This window comes from Periplaneta americana, chromosome 7, assembly GCF_040183065.1.
Source record: "Periplaneta americana isolate PAMFEO1 chromosome 7, P.americana_PAMFEO1_priV1, whole genome shotgun sequence".
NCBI lineage: Eukaryota > Metazoa > Arthropoda > Insecta > Blattodea > Blattidae > Periplaneta > Periplaneta americana.
Genome location: NC_091123.1, coordinates 167,991,528 through 168,012,000, shown reverse-complemented (window position 1 = coordinate 168,012,000; position 20,473 = coordinate 167,991,528). Strand labels below are relative to the sequence as shown.

The following is a 20,473-nucleotide window of genomic DNA, read 5'->3' as shown; positions in this document are numbered from 1 at the left end:
GTATAGCTATACAAAAATCATTGGAAAAATTCAAGATCTCAGTTTTATTTAAAAAATAACATTTTTTAAACGTAGCATTTATTTCATTTCACACATAATAGAGTACACACAGTTTCTTACTACTAGAAATTCTATCGAATTTCTCATCATGCAGTATGGGGAATTGCAAATTGGAAATAAGTTACAGAGTGAACGGATGGAAATGAGTCGATCACAAATGAAACACGAAAAACACTTTTGGGTTTAACTTCACTTTAACACACTTCTTGACCTAGATAATGCCTACATCTCAAAATACTTTTTCACAGGTTCTTTCCTTAGTAGCTGCGTCAATATCAGTAATTTATATTATATCAACCTAAAATCACCATCTCTTTAATATAAAACCGTTTCCATATTAAATTCATTTAGGCCTAGTACTATAAAAACACAACACGTTACAATAACATTGATTACAAGTAGCATTCATGTGGCGAGACTGACAAAGGCTGTGCAATGACCACACGTTAGTTAAGATTTATATGTAGTAAGAGTTAAGAATGACGCCGAGTATAGCTGAGTCGAAGTGATGCCGGTTAAGAAGGTTTTAAGCCTGGTTGGTAAGACTCGAAATGCAAGAAAAGTCACAACGACTAGACAATGCAGCTTCTGAATCCCGCTGTTTTGTAAGTGGTGGTTAAGAGGATTAAAGACCCTTAGCGCTAACTAATGGAAGCACTGAATGACGAGAATGGCAAGTATAAGGAGTGGGAGGCATGGCGTGCATGTTTATAAACTATACCGACTAAAAATATTAGCTTTTACTACATATGAATCCTAGCTCTAGTCATGATGATTGTATTTGCAGTCTGAAGCCACAGCGAAGAACTATAACAGAAATCCTTTAAATTAGTTTTTCATCTGAATTTATATTCTTTCTATGAAAAATAAAACCTGTTTGTAATGCTGAAACTGCAAAATGAATGTGTGAATTTCACGTATGGGTCTAGAATGTTAAGAAAAAAGGTCTAACATTTTGAGAGGAAGTAGTGTTCACAAAAACAAGGAAAATGTCTAGATAATAAACATTAGTCCTAAAATGAATATCTTTGAAGAAACAACAAATCTTTTAATGTGAGCTCTTTGCTTCGGGTAAGTCACATCACTATTTTGTTTACAGCAATAAGGAATGGGCAAAGAGCTCTATTACAAGATTATGCTGATCTGACAGGGGAGGAAGAGGTGCAGAATGGACTTTTTCATTTATTACTTTTAAATCAATTCACAACGTTCCAAAGATTGATTTCATCTTCGTCTACAGGTAAAAAAAAAAAGCGGTAAGGATAGCGTACTCGTTTGGATCATTACAAACAGCTATTCTACTTGACTAACGTTTTATCTGTAGACGAAGATAGAACCAATCTTCGAAATGTTGTGAAGATTATGCTTTTGTTACAACCCCTGTTTCTTCAGGAATATTGATTCTTGTGTCCGCAGGTGCCGCCTACAGTGTGTGCGCTTTTGCTCGTCGCGCTCGTGGGAAGCATCTCCGCTGAAGACTTCGACGTCATCACCGTTATGCACAAGCTGGCGCGAACGGACATCGTATTGAAAATGAAATTAGACAACGTCACACTCGTTGTCAAGGATTTCATCTACCGCAAGAACATTTCTTCCGCCGAAGAAAGTGTGAAATTGATCAATGAATATATAGGACTGAGGAAGGACTTCATAAAAGCCTACCAGGACACGTGTGAAGAGATCGTAAAACGCGGTATAATTTTCCACAGCCCATATCTAGCAAGTCATCTGTTCTCAAATTTACCCATCTGGGAGAAGGACTTGAATAGGACGAAGGACGAACTCTTTAAACTAGATCAGATTCTGAAATTCTACAAGGGCTGTGAACTTTCTAGAATATCTAAAAAATCTATAAAACTCAATGTCAAAGCCGTAAATAAGCAGATATTGAAAGGCAGCCGTTTGCAACTCTTACGGGAAGATGAAGTCAGGGCCTGCAAAGAAAGGGCAACTCAGATAAATGATTTTTCAGTATCCCACAACTTGACTGAAAGTGTAACTAGCGAGTGGATTGAAGAAATGTTAGACCCTAAAAACTGGGAATAAATTGTATAATGGATCTGAAACTTAAAAGTATTATACATCCTCATGTCCGATATAAGAGTATTGTCCATGAATAAAGGAACATTAGTTGTAAGAAGATACAGTCTACCTACGTGTACGGACAGTTTTGCTCGCTTGCGTTTATGTAATGTAATGTTTTGTGTAGCTACAAAATTAATGTACGTGATTTTGTCTGAAATGATGTTTTTATAACGAAATATTTGTAGGCGTAACCTCTGAAATAAGGGCTTTGTAAAATAAATAAAAAGTCAGTAAACATTAAATTATATAAAGTACTTTGTTGTTTCAAAATAGTCGTCGACATTCCATTCGGAACAAAGTAACACAGTGTTAGTACATAAATATTATTTATGTCAAAGAATTTACAGACTTATCGTGAATAAAATATTTAGTATTTCACCAAGAGTGTGCAATTAGTGTCAAGGCTTTATGTGGTTAGTGTCTTAAAAATGTTTACTTCTACAAAAATTCTTGTGGATAATTTAAATTTAGGTTTATCAACAAGTGCTCAGATAACATCCCTAATGTTCTGCAACTACCTACAATGTCACAGCAGTACAACAGGATATGCTACTCTAATACTTACAAATAGATATTTAGGCTGCATCTTCATGGTAACCCTTAGAAAGGGCAGCTATAACTTTTTGTTATCTCTCTCTATTTTTATAACGTGCGCTTCAATGCTGTATGGGTAGCATACTTTGCTGTGTACTGCACCACAGAGCGTCTCTTGCTGGCTGACGTCACCATTGAGTTCCAAAAGAAGCTACGTCTATTTCTTTCTTGTCCACTTATACACTTTGACATATTGTATTTGTGTACCTGCAAGTAATTCTGAATGTCTCATTACGCAGATGGAAAACTCAAGTTGTTCTTCAAAACCCAAACCCTATGACGCGACGGCCAAAAATATTACGTAAAGAACAGTTGAAAACAAGACCACGAAGTCTATGACAATATTCGTATTCTGTACAGGTTATGTCATACGAACTTTCTTTGTGCTTATAGGCTACGTCCAATTCAAGAGCCCTTGTATAGCTTGTTGAAATTCTAACATCAGCATAACTATACATTGCGTAATAATTCCTCAGTAAATGAGACAGCGAGGACGCTGGAATTCTGTCCTCAGACTGAGCTAGCCGCAAGGAAAGAACTGACTTCTGACTGTTCCTTTCGGAAATGCCTTCTACGCTCTCGGAACAACCAATAGAAACTGAATGCATCACTGGCCTTTTCGGCGCTACAAAACAAGTGAACACGGGGTTGCTACAGATAATTGAAGACCTCCCTCAAAGAAGGTTGTATATCATATGATAAAGTATATGATATACAACCTTCTTTGAGGGAGGTCTTCAATTATCTTCAGCTTAGTTGTCGCCAGTGTTGCCAGAAAAGCGGAATTTCCCCCAAATCTAGCGAATTGCGACATTGATCTAGCTCGAATATCTTATAATTCGTGGATAGCGGATTTCCTAGTGATTTTCAGTTTCATTTTAGCTTTATGCTGGCGAATTTACATTTCACCCTGAACAGCAAATTTTTTAACGTTGCCACACTTGTTTGTAATGCTGTAATTATAACAGCACTATACACCCTGCCATTTTAACACAGCACTATTTACTAGTCCAGCAACAATCTACATTATAATAGATTACAGCTTGCTTCGCGGGTTTCTGTGTAGCAGCGCCTGCGCAGAACTGCTAGCTGTCCGGTATTATCATAGTAAGGATTTGCTACCACCACCTAGCGATAGGCTAAATCATGGCATTTGGCACAACAATTACCATGATCCGTCGCGTACTTAATTTTTGATTAAACTTTAAAATGTTTCACGGACTTGATTAACCCCGTACTTGCTGCGCATTGTAGAGTTAAAGGAGAAATTTTGCTTAAGCAATAAATAAGTTTTAAGGTCTATAATAAATTCGTTTGGTTGAAACTTGCACCAAAACTAGACGTAAGTACAAGATAAGCCAAAAAATTTATGTTTATATTATATGAAATTTTTTATAAAAATCGTGTGTAACTTTAACATAACTTTTTTAATGTATGCGAACTATTATTAATAAATATTCAAAATATGCTATAATTATCAACAAGTATAATAAAATAAATGTCAGCATTTTTATATACGTAATCAGTGGGACGTGTGATTGAATACCACTGCATTAGAATACCAACACCCATATGACTATTGAAATTTATAAGAGACAGTTAAAGCCACTGATGGGAAAATCCATGTTACATAGCTCGATCGATATTACAGGTATTCATTATTCCAATATGTAGTGGTGGTGGTGGTAGTGGTGGTGGTGGTGGTGGTGGTGGTAGTGGTAGTGGTAGCAGCGGCAGCAGCAGTAGTAATGATGTTATTAGCATTTTTCATAGTATCCCCCAAAAGACCGCGTAATGATACATCACTACAAAGTAAATGTTTAACCACAATATACGAGTACATTTGAAACAATTTGTTTTTTTTTTGGTTTAATATAATATATTATTATGCATAAATATGAATATAATGGTTGAATATTAAACTGAAAATCATTGACAATACATTCCCTCTGATATCCAATCTGTTCACAACAACGAATTGTGTGCTTATTTGATTCAAACGACAGGACCGTCAACATGTAATTATTGGCCAGCTGGAAAGTGTCTTAATATTGCTGCTTTGTATTCGACTGAGATTCTAATCGACTATACAAAAAGGCAATTTTATAGTTCAATAATAATAATAATAATAATAATAATAATAATAATAATAATAGTTATAAAACTAAAATAGTCTGTGAATAATGGTTATTCAGAATATGTTAAAAATTGTCAGATTGGCAACACTTACAACCAGTTTCTTCCCATGGAACACAACTTTCCAGGCTCAATGCGGCAAACTATGAGGATACCTACACCTTGCATCATTCCACAATAGTTGATGATCGGCATTATGAAGACAGTAAAGTTATGGTTCTGAACCTAACTACACCAGCCGAATAGTGTCCGTCACTCTTAATATCAGTCCAGATTATTAACAAAAGGAGGAGGATGCACTATGTGTACCTACGCATTACTTAGCAGCGTCAGTCCTAACCGCATCCTAGTTGAGCTTGAGAAACATCCTGAGCTAATACCGTCACTGGAGTGATCACGTCAGCAACAGATTTGCTACTTCGACTGCACATCAACTCTCAGCAATAGTGATACACTGTAGCTACTTCGTGAACTACAACTTCAACTGACGTTCAGATTGTTAAACAAGGTAAGACGACGTGTGTGTGTGTGTGTGTGTGTGTGAAACTATGTAGCCTACACAAATTTAGGCATTCAGTCGGTCGGACAGGTTGGTCACACTGCATCCGCATTTCACTAAATTTTTTACTGACATACACGGCGGCCCATGTGGTCATACTGAACACAATCTAGTCGACACTGAGATCTCTTACCAGTATTTAATGTTGAATGCATTAAAATTCTGAACAAATTATAGATAGATAATGAAAATATATAAGTGATTGGGTGAACACAACGGGAGGAATATAGCGAATTTCATATACAGTATTCTGTTCCAAAGACTGATGGAGCAATCATAGTACCACAGAAATTTAAAATTTACATTAAAGCAAAGGACTTTTATGGTAGAGACTTATCGGAAAAGAGTGATTGCGGAAAGGTAAAAAGATTTGCAAGAAAATTGTCTAATGTTACTGTTTCAAATGTCAACGTAACCTCGTTAAACATTTTAAAGAAAACGGATCAATATTGAATAAAAGCAGCAAAACACCACGTTGTTTACTCACTGAGGAAAAACTGGATGAAATATGAGAAAGATTGGATCACACCTCATAAAAATATCTCCGTCATCTCGGGCAAAAAATTGGTGTCTCTAAAACCACAGCATATGAAGCCATTAAAATCCTTTAAAGATATCAAAGATGTGTTGCAGTAGAAGGTCATCATTTTCAACACCTCTTATAAATGTTATGTTTTATTTAACGACGCTCGCAACTCAGAGGTTATATCAGCGTCGCCGGATGTGCCGGAATTTTGTCCCGCAGGAGTTCTTTTACATGCCAGTAAATCTACTGACATGAGCTTGTCGCATGTAAGCACACTTAAATACCATCGACCTGGCCCGGGATCGAACCCGCAACCTCGGGCATAGAAGGCCAGCGCTATACCAACTCGCCAACCAGGTCGACCATCTCTTATATTCCAGGCAAATTCAGTAACAATAAAACTGCCGAACATATGCGTGCTGCATGGCCTTCGTGTCGGTCGCGCGTCGCCCGGTCGATCTGCATTATGTAGGCGAATGTTCTCTAGTATATAGAACTTACAAAATGGGAGACATTTATTAAAGTCCAACCTACATAATAAAGTAAGATATCCTCTCACACCACAGCGCACTTAAATCAGAATTATAACACACTACTCTACAGACACGATGTGATCACAACGCTTCATATTGAATAATATTAGCAAAACAACATCTTCAGCACGATTTATGGTGTGTAGGCCACCCCAAACCTCGAACTCCACTCCTCTGCGCGCGAGATCTTATATACTCTGCTTGTTATGGCCTGATTTTTTAGTAAAAATAATTAACAAAAGATATCTCAGTTATAACGTTATACAATACCAGGTGGAACTATGAAGTAATTACATAATTGAAATCGACTATTTGGTCCAGGGAGCATCCGTTTTTGGTGCAAGAGTAATTCGTTTAACATATTTCTAAATTAGTCTTGAATACATTCCTTAACAAACCACTCCAAATCAATATGAATATATCGTGGATTGTGTACGAAGGTAAGTTTTTGTTGGCCTCATTGCGCATCTTTGTTTGCGTAAATAAAAACATGAAGTTAAGATGGTACATAAAAATTATTTTAAAACCATAGGAAACAAATGTGGGTACATAATGAGCAAAAGAACGCCATTTCATGGCAATTTGTAAAATGACTCGGATAATCTAGAAAATTATCAGCTCCAAGTTAGAAATACTACTTTTTACTTAATTTCTTTTTTAATCCAGGTGAAATAGGCCTACTTGTCTTTTACGACAACATTCGTAAAAATACGATTATATTCCATGGATAAAAGAAATAAAATCTAGTAAAAAGTAATATTTTACATGAACCAAATAAAGTTTAAATACCGTATACATTACCGTACCTCACCCAAATATGTAATTAAGCAACAAAAATATGTACCGTTATCTTACTGAATAATTAATACTTAATATGCATGTGTCGCGTGTACAATATATTTGTAAAATTATTCCACCCCTGACTATCATTGGTTCATCAATAAACGCAACGCAAAGCAGACATACAATTGTATTACCTTCTAATAGCATTAAATTTAACTACATATCGCTCACTCATCGTTAGTTTTCGACAGTACATCAAGTCTTCTGTTTTAATCAGCCTTATCTGCATTGTGCCCTGTCCTCGAGTCACTCTGGAGCTTCTGTAGTCACATAAAGCCTGTGTCCATACGAAGGAACTACATTTCCAATGATTAAAGAACTATCCAGATCGATTAGTTTCCTAAGATTGCCTCATACACACATACAAACATTCTCTCTTTACCGATTGTTGTCCAAGACCGCTTGAAATAAATGCAGTCATTTGTTTTATCTTTATTACTCGTATAATCTGAGGTGGCAACGCATAAAAAGCATTGTCATCTTAAAACTAATGTAGCCTATGTCTTTAAATATCAGTCCTATCAAAATTTTGCATAGAATAAAACTTATCGGAAATCATTTTTAAAGAAACTTTTGTTATGTAACATTTTTCATGAAAATCAATAAGGATTTCGACTTACTTAATTCAGGCCCCCTTATAACTCCCCTTTTAATAAAGTGAGTTATTTTGAATGCCATATAGCTTAAAATATAAGTCACAGCGAACTTAGTTCTCTTTATATTCCAATTTTCATATAAATCGGTTCAGCCTTTATCGCATGTAAAGGTAAACATACATAGAGATATACGAATAAAATTTTCAAAAAAGCGATTTTCGGTTTCATGGTGGTTAATTATATATGTTAACACCAATTTTGGAAAAGCGAAAATTATCAGAAAAATTTCGGTTACAGATTTATTATTAGTATAGATTGTTAAGGTGAAGTTGTAGCCTCAGCAAGGTTTACGGGTTTACCAAGGGTAGAAGTAGCCCAAGAGTATGCCAGAATAAGAGAAACAAAGTTACTGAAGAAGAATAATGATGGTTATGATAAAATAAGTTACTTCCTTAATATGCTATATCAAATTGATTTCAACATTACACAGTACAAAGTGTAAGGCATGTTGGGTACTCAAAATAATATGTCAGTATTTTATCTTTCCTTGCCGGTGTTTTGCGGTCTGTCTTGACATTTATTCTCGGTTATGACGTAAATTGCAGTTCCTGAAATGACTAACAGTATTGTTTAGTGCGTGGTTTGTTTGTTCCATCAATATGCATTTCCTTGGAATATTTCACGTATCCTATTTCTGTACATGAAGCCAATATTGATAAGCTACAGATAAAGCATCAGCACATAGAGCTGAAAACCCGGGTTCCAAATCCCGGCTCCGGAGAGAATTTTTCTCCGTTCCATTACTCTTTCATCGTATGATGACGCAGAATATCTGCATGGAAATATCATCTGTACTTCGGTACATTAAAGTAATATATCTTATACAGGGGTTGAAAAGTTACATATGTAATCTAGAAGTCCATAATATTTTTAAAATTATGTGCAGTTACCTGCACATATTCCGAAATCAATAAAATTAAGGATTGCATTTTTCTGGGTGGGTACATTCTTTCACCTAATAGTGTAAATAACATGTTCATATTTTCGTAGTTTTGTGCAGGTAACCAAAATATTACGTGCCATTTAATACTTCTATGAACTCGTATACTTGTAAGTTCCATTACTTTTTTATGCTAAATTATATTAGAATAGCTATCTGGGTTTGTTACGAAGTCTATAGCTAAGCAGAAATAAAGTAGGCTACACATTTTGTGGTGTTGGATATTTCCATTGGATGCACTGAGTAGCTTCATTGTTGTAAATGCGGACAGAGAACTGTTTGAAGCTCGCAACAAAAAACATCCAGAGTAATTCGGATTTAAAAAAAGAAAGACAAAATATTCTTATGTGATAAACTAAAGATCTCCATTCTGTCACTCGCCTCGCAAGCTGATGTTTCCAATTCGTTGTGTTTGTCTCTTCTTCGAATATTACCAAAAGACCAAGCAAGCACTTCCGAAGATAATTAATTTTTATTTTCTTTTGGCAGTTCTTTTAAACTAGAAATTAATCGGTCAGAAGTCAACATAAACCTACTAACGAGGTCTAAATTGTGTATTGTTAAAAAATGTTATGTTTTATTTAACGACGCTCGCAACTGCCGAGATTATATCAGCGTCGCACACTTAAATGCCAACTTCGGGCATAGAAGGCCAGCGGTATACCAACTCCGCCAACCAGGCCGACTTGTGTATCGTCTTGAAATTCTTTGAATAAAACTTTTTCGAAATTTTCTCACATTTTTGTTTCTGGACTCAATGGTCTCTTCTAGTAACTTTCCAACGGGTAAAATAACTGAACAGCCTGCACAATTATAGACCATATGTACGGTACTGTGGGTGATATTTTGATAAATTTCATGTACGCACTATCATTGATAACACTTTTTGTTCCTCTTCTATGACTTTCGTAGCTTGTTTTCTTTACTTCAGCCATAATTAACATTTTTACGTCTAGGAAATGTTACTGTAGTCATTTCTTTTCATAGTTTCGCTGTATGAAAGGTACACAGCACCCGTATTTTCCTCCTCTCACTTAAATATTCAAATTCTTTCAAAGTACGGCAACGATTTCCAGAAGAAAAAGTTGTAGAAGGAATGTCTGTAAGCGGTAACTCAGTTTCTTCTTGTAATCATTCTGAATATTTACAAAGAAATAATATGGTTTGCTGATGGTATTAAAGGAAAAAGCCACATTCTAGTGACTTTGAGCTATGGCTGTCCAAATTTAGTTCACATGTATTGCACAACATATTATTCATGTTGCACAAGAGTCTCATGACTTTTCTTTAATTTCTTCGCAACGAACATATAAATTGATGTTTACAAACTATATTATACAAATACTTGCAATAAATCACTCCTCAGTCTTCAAGTAAGCCTAATCAACCATAAATTGCTGCAAATGCTTATCGCGCGACATAATGCATTGACGGACCAGGCGCATGGATGTGATTTAGAGGTCACAGTTCGCAGCAAACCTTCAGTGTCAAACTTAGAAATATATAATTATCTACCAATATACATATATAAGCCTCACTTCTGCGCATTTCTTTAAAATTCTAAAATAGTATTTTTGTTTTTTTTTTTAATCACAAAACACGAGCAATACAAAATGGATTTATTATCAGCGGTACTTAAAAACACAAAACACTGAAAATTGTAATGGTTCCCTATGCGTAAAGATCACAACACATCGACAAAAAGTTTACATACATAGCCTTTTACTTTGCGTGATTAAGTCAGACACAATGATCAAAAATCACTTACAAAATGCAGAATTTATTAATCAGGAAGCATTTGCGACACTTTTGCCCAGAACCATTGAAGTATTCTTTGATCTTATTAGCGTGAATACTGAGGACCATTATTAAGGTAATTTTGTGCTTCTAATGTGAAGTTCGAAAAGTCACTTTGGACCACTGTGCACTGTTGCGTTCAAGTGGTACAATTCTGGCTAAAAACGACGGTCATAAGTTCGATTTCTGGTAAATAAAATCATTTGAGATAAACTTACTTTCGTTAGAGCTGCAAGCCTTTTTTTAGTGAACGTGTGTTAAATACAGTCTAAATCCAACAAATATTGTCTACTGGCCATACCGCACCTTTATCAGAATCCAACGAACCTTTTAATGTTATTTGGAAAGTAATATTCATACTGGCTAATACTCAAATTCCAAAATAATTGTATTTTCCAAAATTTCCATTAATCTTCGCCAAGAGTACAAATCAATATCCAACAATCTCCGCCGACATCAATATAAAATCTCCGTAAATACCTGCCTGCCCCTGGTGACTAGCCACAGGTTAACATAACAACTCTTAAAGGATTTTAAATTTAATAGTTATTTTCCTGTAAAAATATCACTTTGTTGTCCCAAGTTCATCGCTTTTCAAGCTAACATCTTGGATACACCAGCGATTTCGTGGCAGACTATTCTAGCCTGCAGTCTATGTCATCGAGTTTTTTTTTAGATAGAACGAGATCTATGCGCCTTTTCCGGTTTCTCTCGTTTTTTCCACTAAATTGTGATTGTTGAATCTGATGGTTGTCGAAAACAGAATATTTTCGTAGAAATACAGCAAGATAATTTTATGCAATTTCTACGTAATATACATACGTACCAGTACGCTGTTCTAATGTAGTTATTTCATTGGTAGTAATTACAGCATTTATCTGACAAACCAGTTTCCTGGCGAACGCTTTCTACAGTAGTACTGAAATATTTGTGTACTGATACAGTAGGTCGCATGATTACGTCACCAAGATAATAATATAGTTAGTTTTGGGGATGCGTGAAAGATCAGATCTGTTTTAGAACGAATCTTCCACCCTTTCAACATTCTATCTAAAACTGTTGGCTTAACGCTCAATACTCTATATTCTCATACCACTTGTTGGTGCAAGTTACATGTGCACAGTTAGAATCTATTGTTTTCTTATGTTTTAAAATCAGTCGGTTCGGTATGTCGGATTATTCAATCAGTCCAGTAAGTCAGATATTCCAGTCAATCAGGTACGTAGTTCAAATTAGTTCTACATAGTTCGGTTAATAAGATGGTGAAATCAGACTGGACTATCGACCTGTCCGTCAGTCGATCAATCAGGCAGTGTGTACAGTTCACTCACTCACTCTTCCTTTCTTTCAGGTCAGTCAATTTCGCCTCAACCGAGCACAAAGTTATTTTATATAACTTATACTTGTGTAACATTAATGGTAACGTTAAACTGTTGCAGATGAGGCTGTGCCCGTGTCTTCTTCTTCTTGCCATGTTGAAGCTCTGCACTTGTGCAAATATCACGGAGAACTACGATGTTGTCAAAAACCTGTACAAGTTAATAAAAGTGGACAAGAGGCTCCAGCAAACACTTGAAACAGCGAAATCAACGTATTCAGAATTCTTCATCAGTAGAAATCTGTCACTAGCTCAGGACATAATCACGACTGTCGAGTATTATATACAATTGAGGAAGGATTTTGCCCACGGAATTGGAAATTTACGTCGTACTCTAGATGAACGAAATCTTACAAATTACATACGCCACCATACAAACTATTCGTCAGCTTTAGAACCTTCGGGTGTCCTCCATAAGAAGTCATGGCAACAACAACTAAGCAACACAGAAAATGAGTTACTTAAGTTTAAATATGTTGTAGAATTATACAGCAGTTTTCTTGACTTGCATCGACTGAACGAGGACTCTGTGCGTATGGCGAATGACAGCGCCTCTAACCTGGATTCAGTGACCGGCACTGTGCGGGAGCTTGTGAGCAGGATGGAGATATTCATCCAAAACGTATCTGAGACGGAGCAATTTTTAAAATCGAATAACCTCGCAGAAGTTACTGGCAGCAGTTGGATTGAGGACTTGTTCAATACCAAGCACTGGGAATCAATTCTGACAGCGATACGTGAAGATTTGGATTTGTTGATGAAGCAGTACACTGTTCAAATGATTATAGACTATGTGCAACCCTGCGTTTATACTGCAATATTCATTGTAGGGATCTTAGAAAATGGCTTAATCATTTTCATATTTTTTCGCTTTGCAGCCTTTCGTAAGTGTCGAAACATGATGATCCTGAACCTCGCCATAGCAGACACACTGTCCCTCATCGTAAACCTCCCTGTGCACTATCTGTTCGAGTCCACCCTATTCTGGTTGGCAAATCCCGTGTCTGTATATATTATAATACCGTGCAGATTTGTGTGCTTTGGGCTCAGTGCCTTCTCCACTGTGGCGTTGGGCTTACAGCGCTTCTCCACCACTCTGAACCAGTCTGTGGAGATGGCTTTCATCCTTCGACAATCCACGAGGCGTAACAGTCTGATAGTGATATCCACAGTCTGGATATTCGCTGTAATCTTCGCCATCCCACACTCTCTCAACTCCTGCGTATACCGGAGTGACTGCTACAGAACGAATCCCGAGACTCACTCCGCAGTCGCGAAGTCTCTGCTCACACTGGACGCCTTCATCTACTCCATCTTGCCTGCACTAGCCATCGCTATATTGTACTGGAAAACTGTTGGGCATTTGAAATTCAGAGCTCTGCAGATTCCAGGTGAATTGCCTGACCTGCAGAAGGAATATCATATGAAAGTACTCTCAAGATGCAGAACTTTCATCATGTTAATCCCAATTATCTTTGCTTTCTCTACTCTACCTTATTATTGCTGTATGACAATTAATGCTTTGTTGGAGAGAGATATCAACTCTTTGTCATACACTCTAACAAAGGTAATATTTTATTGTTTAATTTTTGTAAATTGCTGCTTTAATCCTGTAGCCTTATGCGCCACTAGTGGCAAGTTCAGACAACATGTTCAGATGGTCTGTTGCTTGGGAAGGCAGAAAGAGGTGAAAAGTGTAATCAAACGTGAAGGGCAAGACATTCCGTGCAAACACGAAACAAAAAACACACAATTGTGAGGCCGTTCATTTAAAATACCATTGCAGAAAAATTTTCAAAGGTTTATCATTAGGCCTATAAAAAGTATCTATAAAGAATACCGGTATTGTGATAGCCTACTGCAAAAAATTCATTTCGAAAATTTCGTGGAAATAATACCTTTTCAGTACTCCTACCGGAAAAATAGTGCTGTACATGCTGTCTGTCTATATACAGCAATTTTTCCTAAACTATTTGGCGGATTTTAAGTAATGTTTAGAATTAAAAGGAAGCAAACTGTTCAGAACCTCACACTAAACAATTAATATTTATTTTAATATTATTTTATCACACGTATACTGCTAATATGTATTTTCATAAATATAAAGTTATTAGAAATAATTCTAGCATGTATGCAAACATCGCCGGCTTATTGCAAAATGTCCATAACTCAAACCACAGAAATGTAATACCGGTATATGAACTTTTGCAGTAAGCTTGCAATGTTAATTATTACAAGTAGTGGGTTTATAATTAAACCACTTACATATCTTATTAACATGTCTTTCTGTTCAGGCATATTTCCAACTGAATTAAAACTTAATAAAGTTATTCCAGTATTTAAAAAATCTGATAAATTGAAAGTGGAAAATTATAGACCCATTGCAATTGGTAATACCATTTCTAAGGTTTTTGAATATTGCATGCTCGATAGACTACTCAAGTACCTGGATTGTTTTAATGTTTTAGTCAATAATCAGCACGGTTTCAGACCTCAAAGTCCACAGGTACTGCAATCTACAGCGCATTCAATTAAATTCTGTCTGCTCTTGAAAATGGTAAGCCTCCTATTGGAATTTTTTGCGATCTTAGCAGAGCTTTTGATTGTGTGAATCATAACCTTCTTCTGGCTAAACTTGAAAGATACGGTATTCGTAGGATAGTATTAAAATGGTTTGCCTCTTATCTTCATAACAGATATCAATAGGTGGATCATAAAATAAATAATTATACACATAAATATAGATCCAAGAATGTATATATTGATGTGGGTGTTCCTCAGGGCTCTGTTTTGGGCCCTGTATTGTTTCTTTTACATGTAAAGGATTTACCCATGTATGTAAGAAATTATTTTATGTGTATGTATGCTGATGATACTTCTGTCATTGTAAAAGATGGAAATGAACTGGATTTAGAGACAACCTGTTGTGAGCTGTTAAAAGATCTCAAAACATGGTTTGATAGCAATCTGCTTTACTTAAATGTAAGTAAGACTGGATATATTCATTTTCACAATTCTCAAAAGAAAAATCAGAAGGATATTAATATTTCTATTCAAGATCAATACTTAAGTAAATGGGAAACTACTAAGTTTTTGGGTGTTACATTTGACGATTGTTTGTCTTGGAGACCGCATTGCAAAAGTTTAATTTCTAAACTCAACAATATTTGTTATCAAATCAGAATTTTGAGGACGATAATAAATCATGATGTATTAATGTCTTTTTATTTTGCACACGTCGAGTCAAGGCTTTCATATGGCATTTGTTTTTGGGGATCTGGAACCATGCTGAATGATATATTTATGGCTCAAAAGCGTATTGTCAGGTGCATAGCGGGCGTTGACAGTAGGACCTCTTGCAGGGAATATTTTTTACAGTATAATATTATCACTGTTTATGGTATATATATATATTTAATGTTTTACAACTAATTTATAAAAATCTGTCTGATTTTCACCAAAATAGTAACTTTCATACTTATGATACTGGTAACAAAAATAGTTTAACTATTCCAGTACACCATCTTACAAATATTAGCAGAACCTATATTGTCTTTGGTATCAAAATCTACAATAGTTTGCCCGAGAACATCAAATTTACAAAAAATACTCCCAAATCAAAGAATTATATAAAAATGAAATTACAGTAATAAATTTGTGTCCCTACAATCTAGAGGATACACACATGGGCCCGTGAAATGAATAATGTATTTTATTTATGACATATTTTTAATTTAATGTAATTTATATATTTGACCATGTCTATGCCTTCGACAATAAAAGTTCTATCTATCTATCTATCTATCTATCTATCTATCTATCTATCTATCTATCTATCTATCTATCTATCTATCTATCTATCTATCTATCTATCTATCTACCTACCTACCTACCTACCTACCTACCTACCTACCTACCTACCTACCTACCTACCTACCTACCTACCTATCTATCTATCTATCTATCTATCTATCTATCTATCTATCTATCTATCTATCTATCTATCTATCTATCTATCTACCTACCTATCTAATGTGTGCTAAACCAATTGCACATGTTTACTTAAATTGTGCAAGTTATGTTACAACATTGACTTCCAATGTCTTACTTTTGGGATTATAGATAATACTTTTTGTAATTCAAAAAATAAAATTGATAATCTGATTTGACTGGATGTAATATTTTATAAATGCATGCATTTTGAACAATAATTCAATAAAATAAACTACAAATACCGTAGTAATAACATTCACTACATGATAAAAGAAAAATAACTGAATATTTACGGAAGACATAGGAATTATATTGAGAAAGTGTGTGTGGCATGACAATATTGTTTATTTATTACTTGTGAGAACAAATGAATACGATTATAATATATGATCAGATCAGTGGCCTATTTCATGAAGTACTCGCACAATAATTTTTACTATTACAGGCTCATGTAATGCACTATTTACAATTTACAGATGTTTCATAAAGAATTTGTAAAAACAAAATTTTCCAAGTTCCAGCTGTAACACACTGCGCAGGCTGAGTAAGCCATGAGCATGCACAGCACGTTATAGCTGGAACTCGGAAAATTCGGGTTGCTCAAATTTTGTTACTGGGTCTGTACATTTGTCAGCTTGTTATTGATAGGGAAAGCTGTTGTACCTAGGGACAGTTTTTAAATTTATTAATTTATTTTTTGTATATGCTTTTATAACTTATTATTAACAACAGTATATTTGAAGTCTAAAGTAACTTAGAAAAAAAAATGTTTCAATTAAATAATTACAATTAAAAAATACAAACAATTTACTGTTTTCTAATTATTATTAATGATAGGTTTTGCCTTTAAATTTAATGTAATAAGAACAGTGATAATGTTGCCAAGTTTAAAGGTTTAAAATAATTCTCAATTTTCTTGACAGAAAACAATATTAGGCTTTCCAATTAAATTAATTTATTATCCAAGGGCGTATCCTTCAAATTACATTTTGAAAACATTCCTTAGTGTCCCTTAGGTTTAAACCTTTTCTTTGAGAAGGTGGGGAAGTTTGGTCACAATATCCACTGAAGGAAGATAAAAAATTTCTGATTGCGCATCATGTAAAAAAAAATAAATTGTCATATTTAGTATGAACACCAAGGCTGTTCTATTTGATGCTTTCTCAGAAAAAAAAAATGCCAAAGAAGAAAATATTAAAAACATCGACAGTAACAAATGAGCACTTCTGTCAGCTTTGCTGCTCATACATATTCTAAAGTTTCATTAATTTAAAATCATGGTTTAATCTTCTTCACGTTTATTATAAGTTTTGTAAACAGCCTACAAAAATAGGTTAAAATTATTTACAATTTTACAGAGATACATTTGTAATTTATGAAATCTTTCAGAAATACCTGTAAATTAATACCATTACTTAACTGTTAAATTATAAAAAAACTCATCAGTATTTACGTATTTGTAATTTTGCCTTTATGAACCACCTGTAAAATCTATTTTTACAAATTTTAAGAAATATTCGTGTGAAATTGCAATTGTACTTTTATGAAATAGGATCCTAATTACAATTCAAATCTTTCACAATAATAAATAAACATTATGCGAGATTTTCGTTTTTATAGCATCATTTCACAAATAGGCCTAATGCAGGCAATTAGACCACTCTTGAAATCTACTACAACTCGAGCTCCATTTGTGGGAAGTCCCACACATTTTTCCTGTCTATACCACTAGTTACGACAAAACCATTGAGTGGATCAGAAATAGCTTCAGCTGTATTAGGCCTACGCACAATTTCCTTACAAAATAAAATGCCCTCATGAACAGAACTCCCATACTCATTACGAATGGAAGTTAATAGATTCGATCCATTAGCTAATTCCGTGCTTCCATCAAACTGCAGTGAAAAATATCTTGAAATTAATATTGGTTTTCAACATTGGTACACATTCTACCTTTTAACAGTATAATTTGTATTGATATCTTTAGCAGCTGATTCACCTAGCATTTTTTCAAAACCAATCCCTCCACTACTGTGTAAGGCTTCTCTTTTAGCAATAGGAACTGACACTTTATATAAAACAAGGGTTGCTTTTTCATTATTACTGTTTCCTGACACCATTTTTTCGATTATGTGTCTTGATTGTTAAATTTCTCTACCTTTCATTTGATTCGGATGTCTTGTTTCAATATTCCTTCGAAGTTTAGCAGGTTTCATACATTTGTTTGAGGAAACTTCAAAACATACTGGAACACTTTAAGTTATTGGCACAAATCCATACTGCATATATTCATCGCAATATTTTCTAATTTCTTTTTAACTAAATTACTTCCAGAAGCAACTGAACTATAAAATGCACATCTCAACTGCCTATCAATTAATCTTCATCTGTATTCGTTTAAGCTAATGATCCATTAGACAAAGTTTACAAAATATATGTAGTTATTGTGCTTAAACTTCTGTTTAATGACACACGAAGGTTGTCAACAACATCGAACGAATTTATAATAAGACATTATTGTCGCATAAAAAATTAAAATCCGTCTGAACGAAGAAAAAATTCCTATCCAGAATATTTGCGGGCTCCCAAAAAGAGCTTCAGGAACCTCTGCAGACCTCATTTTGAGAACCACTGTGTCAGTGTATTCTCTAGGACTGGCACGTAAATTACTCATACTGACGAAAAGACACAGTTATAGCCTGACACCTATCCACTTGTTAAAGACGAGTGGAAAGATTACTTATATTGGAGCCTTTCTTCAAATATTAAATAGGAGCTATTGAAAAAATAGAGCTCACTCAAATGGATTTGTGGCAGCAAAATACATGTACAGTACGTAGCTATTTAATCCATGTAGGTATAAAGAAAGGTGATATCATTAAAACCCGGATTTTATGTAATATTAAAATAAGAAATATGTAACTAAAAATGGCAAAATATGTAACTTAAGATCCAAACTTTATTGCACACTGATAAAGAATTACAGGTGCACATGTGATTCAACCTCATTTAATTATTGTTTGGAGACACAATTAATAATTACATATTTTCCATATTTTCTGTGGCCACAGCAATCCATATGTAGGAATTGCCAAGTTAGCTCTACACGCTTCCATTGTGTCAGTGTAGCAGGAGCTCAAATAATTTTTCTGGAGTGTTGATTCATCCGGGATATTGAAGTTGCAGTATTTGCATAGGAATGTTTGAAACTTTGGCACCACGGTATGTTTGCAGCAACCACTGCCATGCTCAATTCACTGGTAGAAGACAAAGAAGGTTCCAGTACCACTTGTGTAAGAACAACTTGCTTTTTCGATGGAGCACGTTTTTGATTTGTGACATGAAGTTCAGTTTTTAAATACATTTGTCACATGCTTTGCACAGCATGATTTTGCTGTCACTAGCAAAGGCACTGTCAACTGAAATCCAATCTTTTAACTTGGATGCCACTGGCACCATAGCAGTGGACTAAATAGCTGTATCACCTGATGTCAAGAAAACTGAAAGAACTTCCGTTTTCTTTCAGAAAAACTGATTGGAGAGCAATGTTTATAGAAATATGTTTTGCGACAGTCGACTTCTACAGTAATTGCAACACAGAAGTGCTATACACAGAAACTACTACAAATGTATAAATGAAATATACCCGTAATACTGGAGATATTACCCTGCGGGTAAGACCATGTCACACAACCACCCTCAATCAGTTTTCTGAAAGAAACTAAATTACTAAATTACTTTTATACATTAGAGACAAAGGGACACGCTTTATGAACAATGTTCAAACACATAACTTATGGTTAGTTAAATCGAGAGAAAATTGGTCGAAAAAAATTTATATTCTTTAAAAATATGCAATATCCTTAAATATATGTAAAATTTGTAATATATGCCAGTGTTTGGCTGTGTATGGTAGTGTTTACAAGTGTTTGGGAGTGTTTGGTAGTGTTTACCAGTGTTTGACTGTGTTTGATAGTGTTTACCAGTGTTTGGCTGTGTTTGAAAGTGTTTACCAGTTTTTGGCCGTGTTTAGCAGTGTTTGGGTGTGTTGGGTAGTGTTTACCAGTGTTTGGATATGTTTGAATGTGTTTACCAGTGTTTGGGTGTGTTTGGTAGCGTTTACCAGTGTTTGGGTGTGTTTGAAAGTGTTTACCAGTGTTTGGGTGTGTTTAGTAATGTTTACCAGTGTATGGGTGTGTTTGAAATAGTTTACCAGTGTTTGGCTGTGTTTGGTAATGTTTACTAGCGTTTACCAGTGTTTGGGTGTGTTTGAAAGTGGTTACCAGTTTTTAGGTGTGTTTTGTAGTGTTTACCATTGTTTGGGTATAATTGGTAGTGTTTTCCAGTGTTTGGGTGTGATTGGTAGTGTTTAA

At 34.9% G+C, this 20,473-nt stretch overlaps 1 protein-coding gene across 1 annotated transcript; it reads left to right on the top strand.

Moving 5' to 3' along the window:
- Positions 1 to 3,438: 3,438 nt before the first annotated feature.
- Positions 3,439 to 15,982, top strand: LOC138703688 (neuromedin-B receptor-like). The gene is made up of 2 exons (XM_069831790.1): positions 3,439 to 5,383; positions 12,169 to 15,982. The coding sequence occupies exon 2, from the start codon at positions 12,169 to 12,171 to the stop codon at positions 13,864 to 13,866; it is 1,698 nt and encodes a 565-aa protein (XP_069687891.1). The 5' UTR covers positions 3,439 to 5,383; the 3' UTR covers positions 13,867 to 15,982.
- Positions 15,983 to 20,473: the final 4,491 nt, after the last annotated feature.

Bases quoted from the DNA above. Each gene is read 5' to 3' on its own strand.
- LOC138703688 (XM_069831790.1), top strand. From the start codon at position 12,169: ATGAGGCTGTGCCCGTGTCTTCTTCTTCTTGCCATGTTGAAGCTCTGC.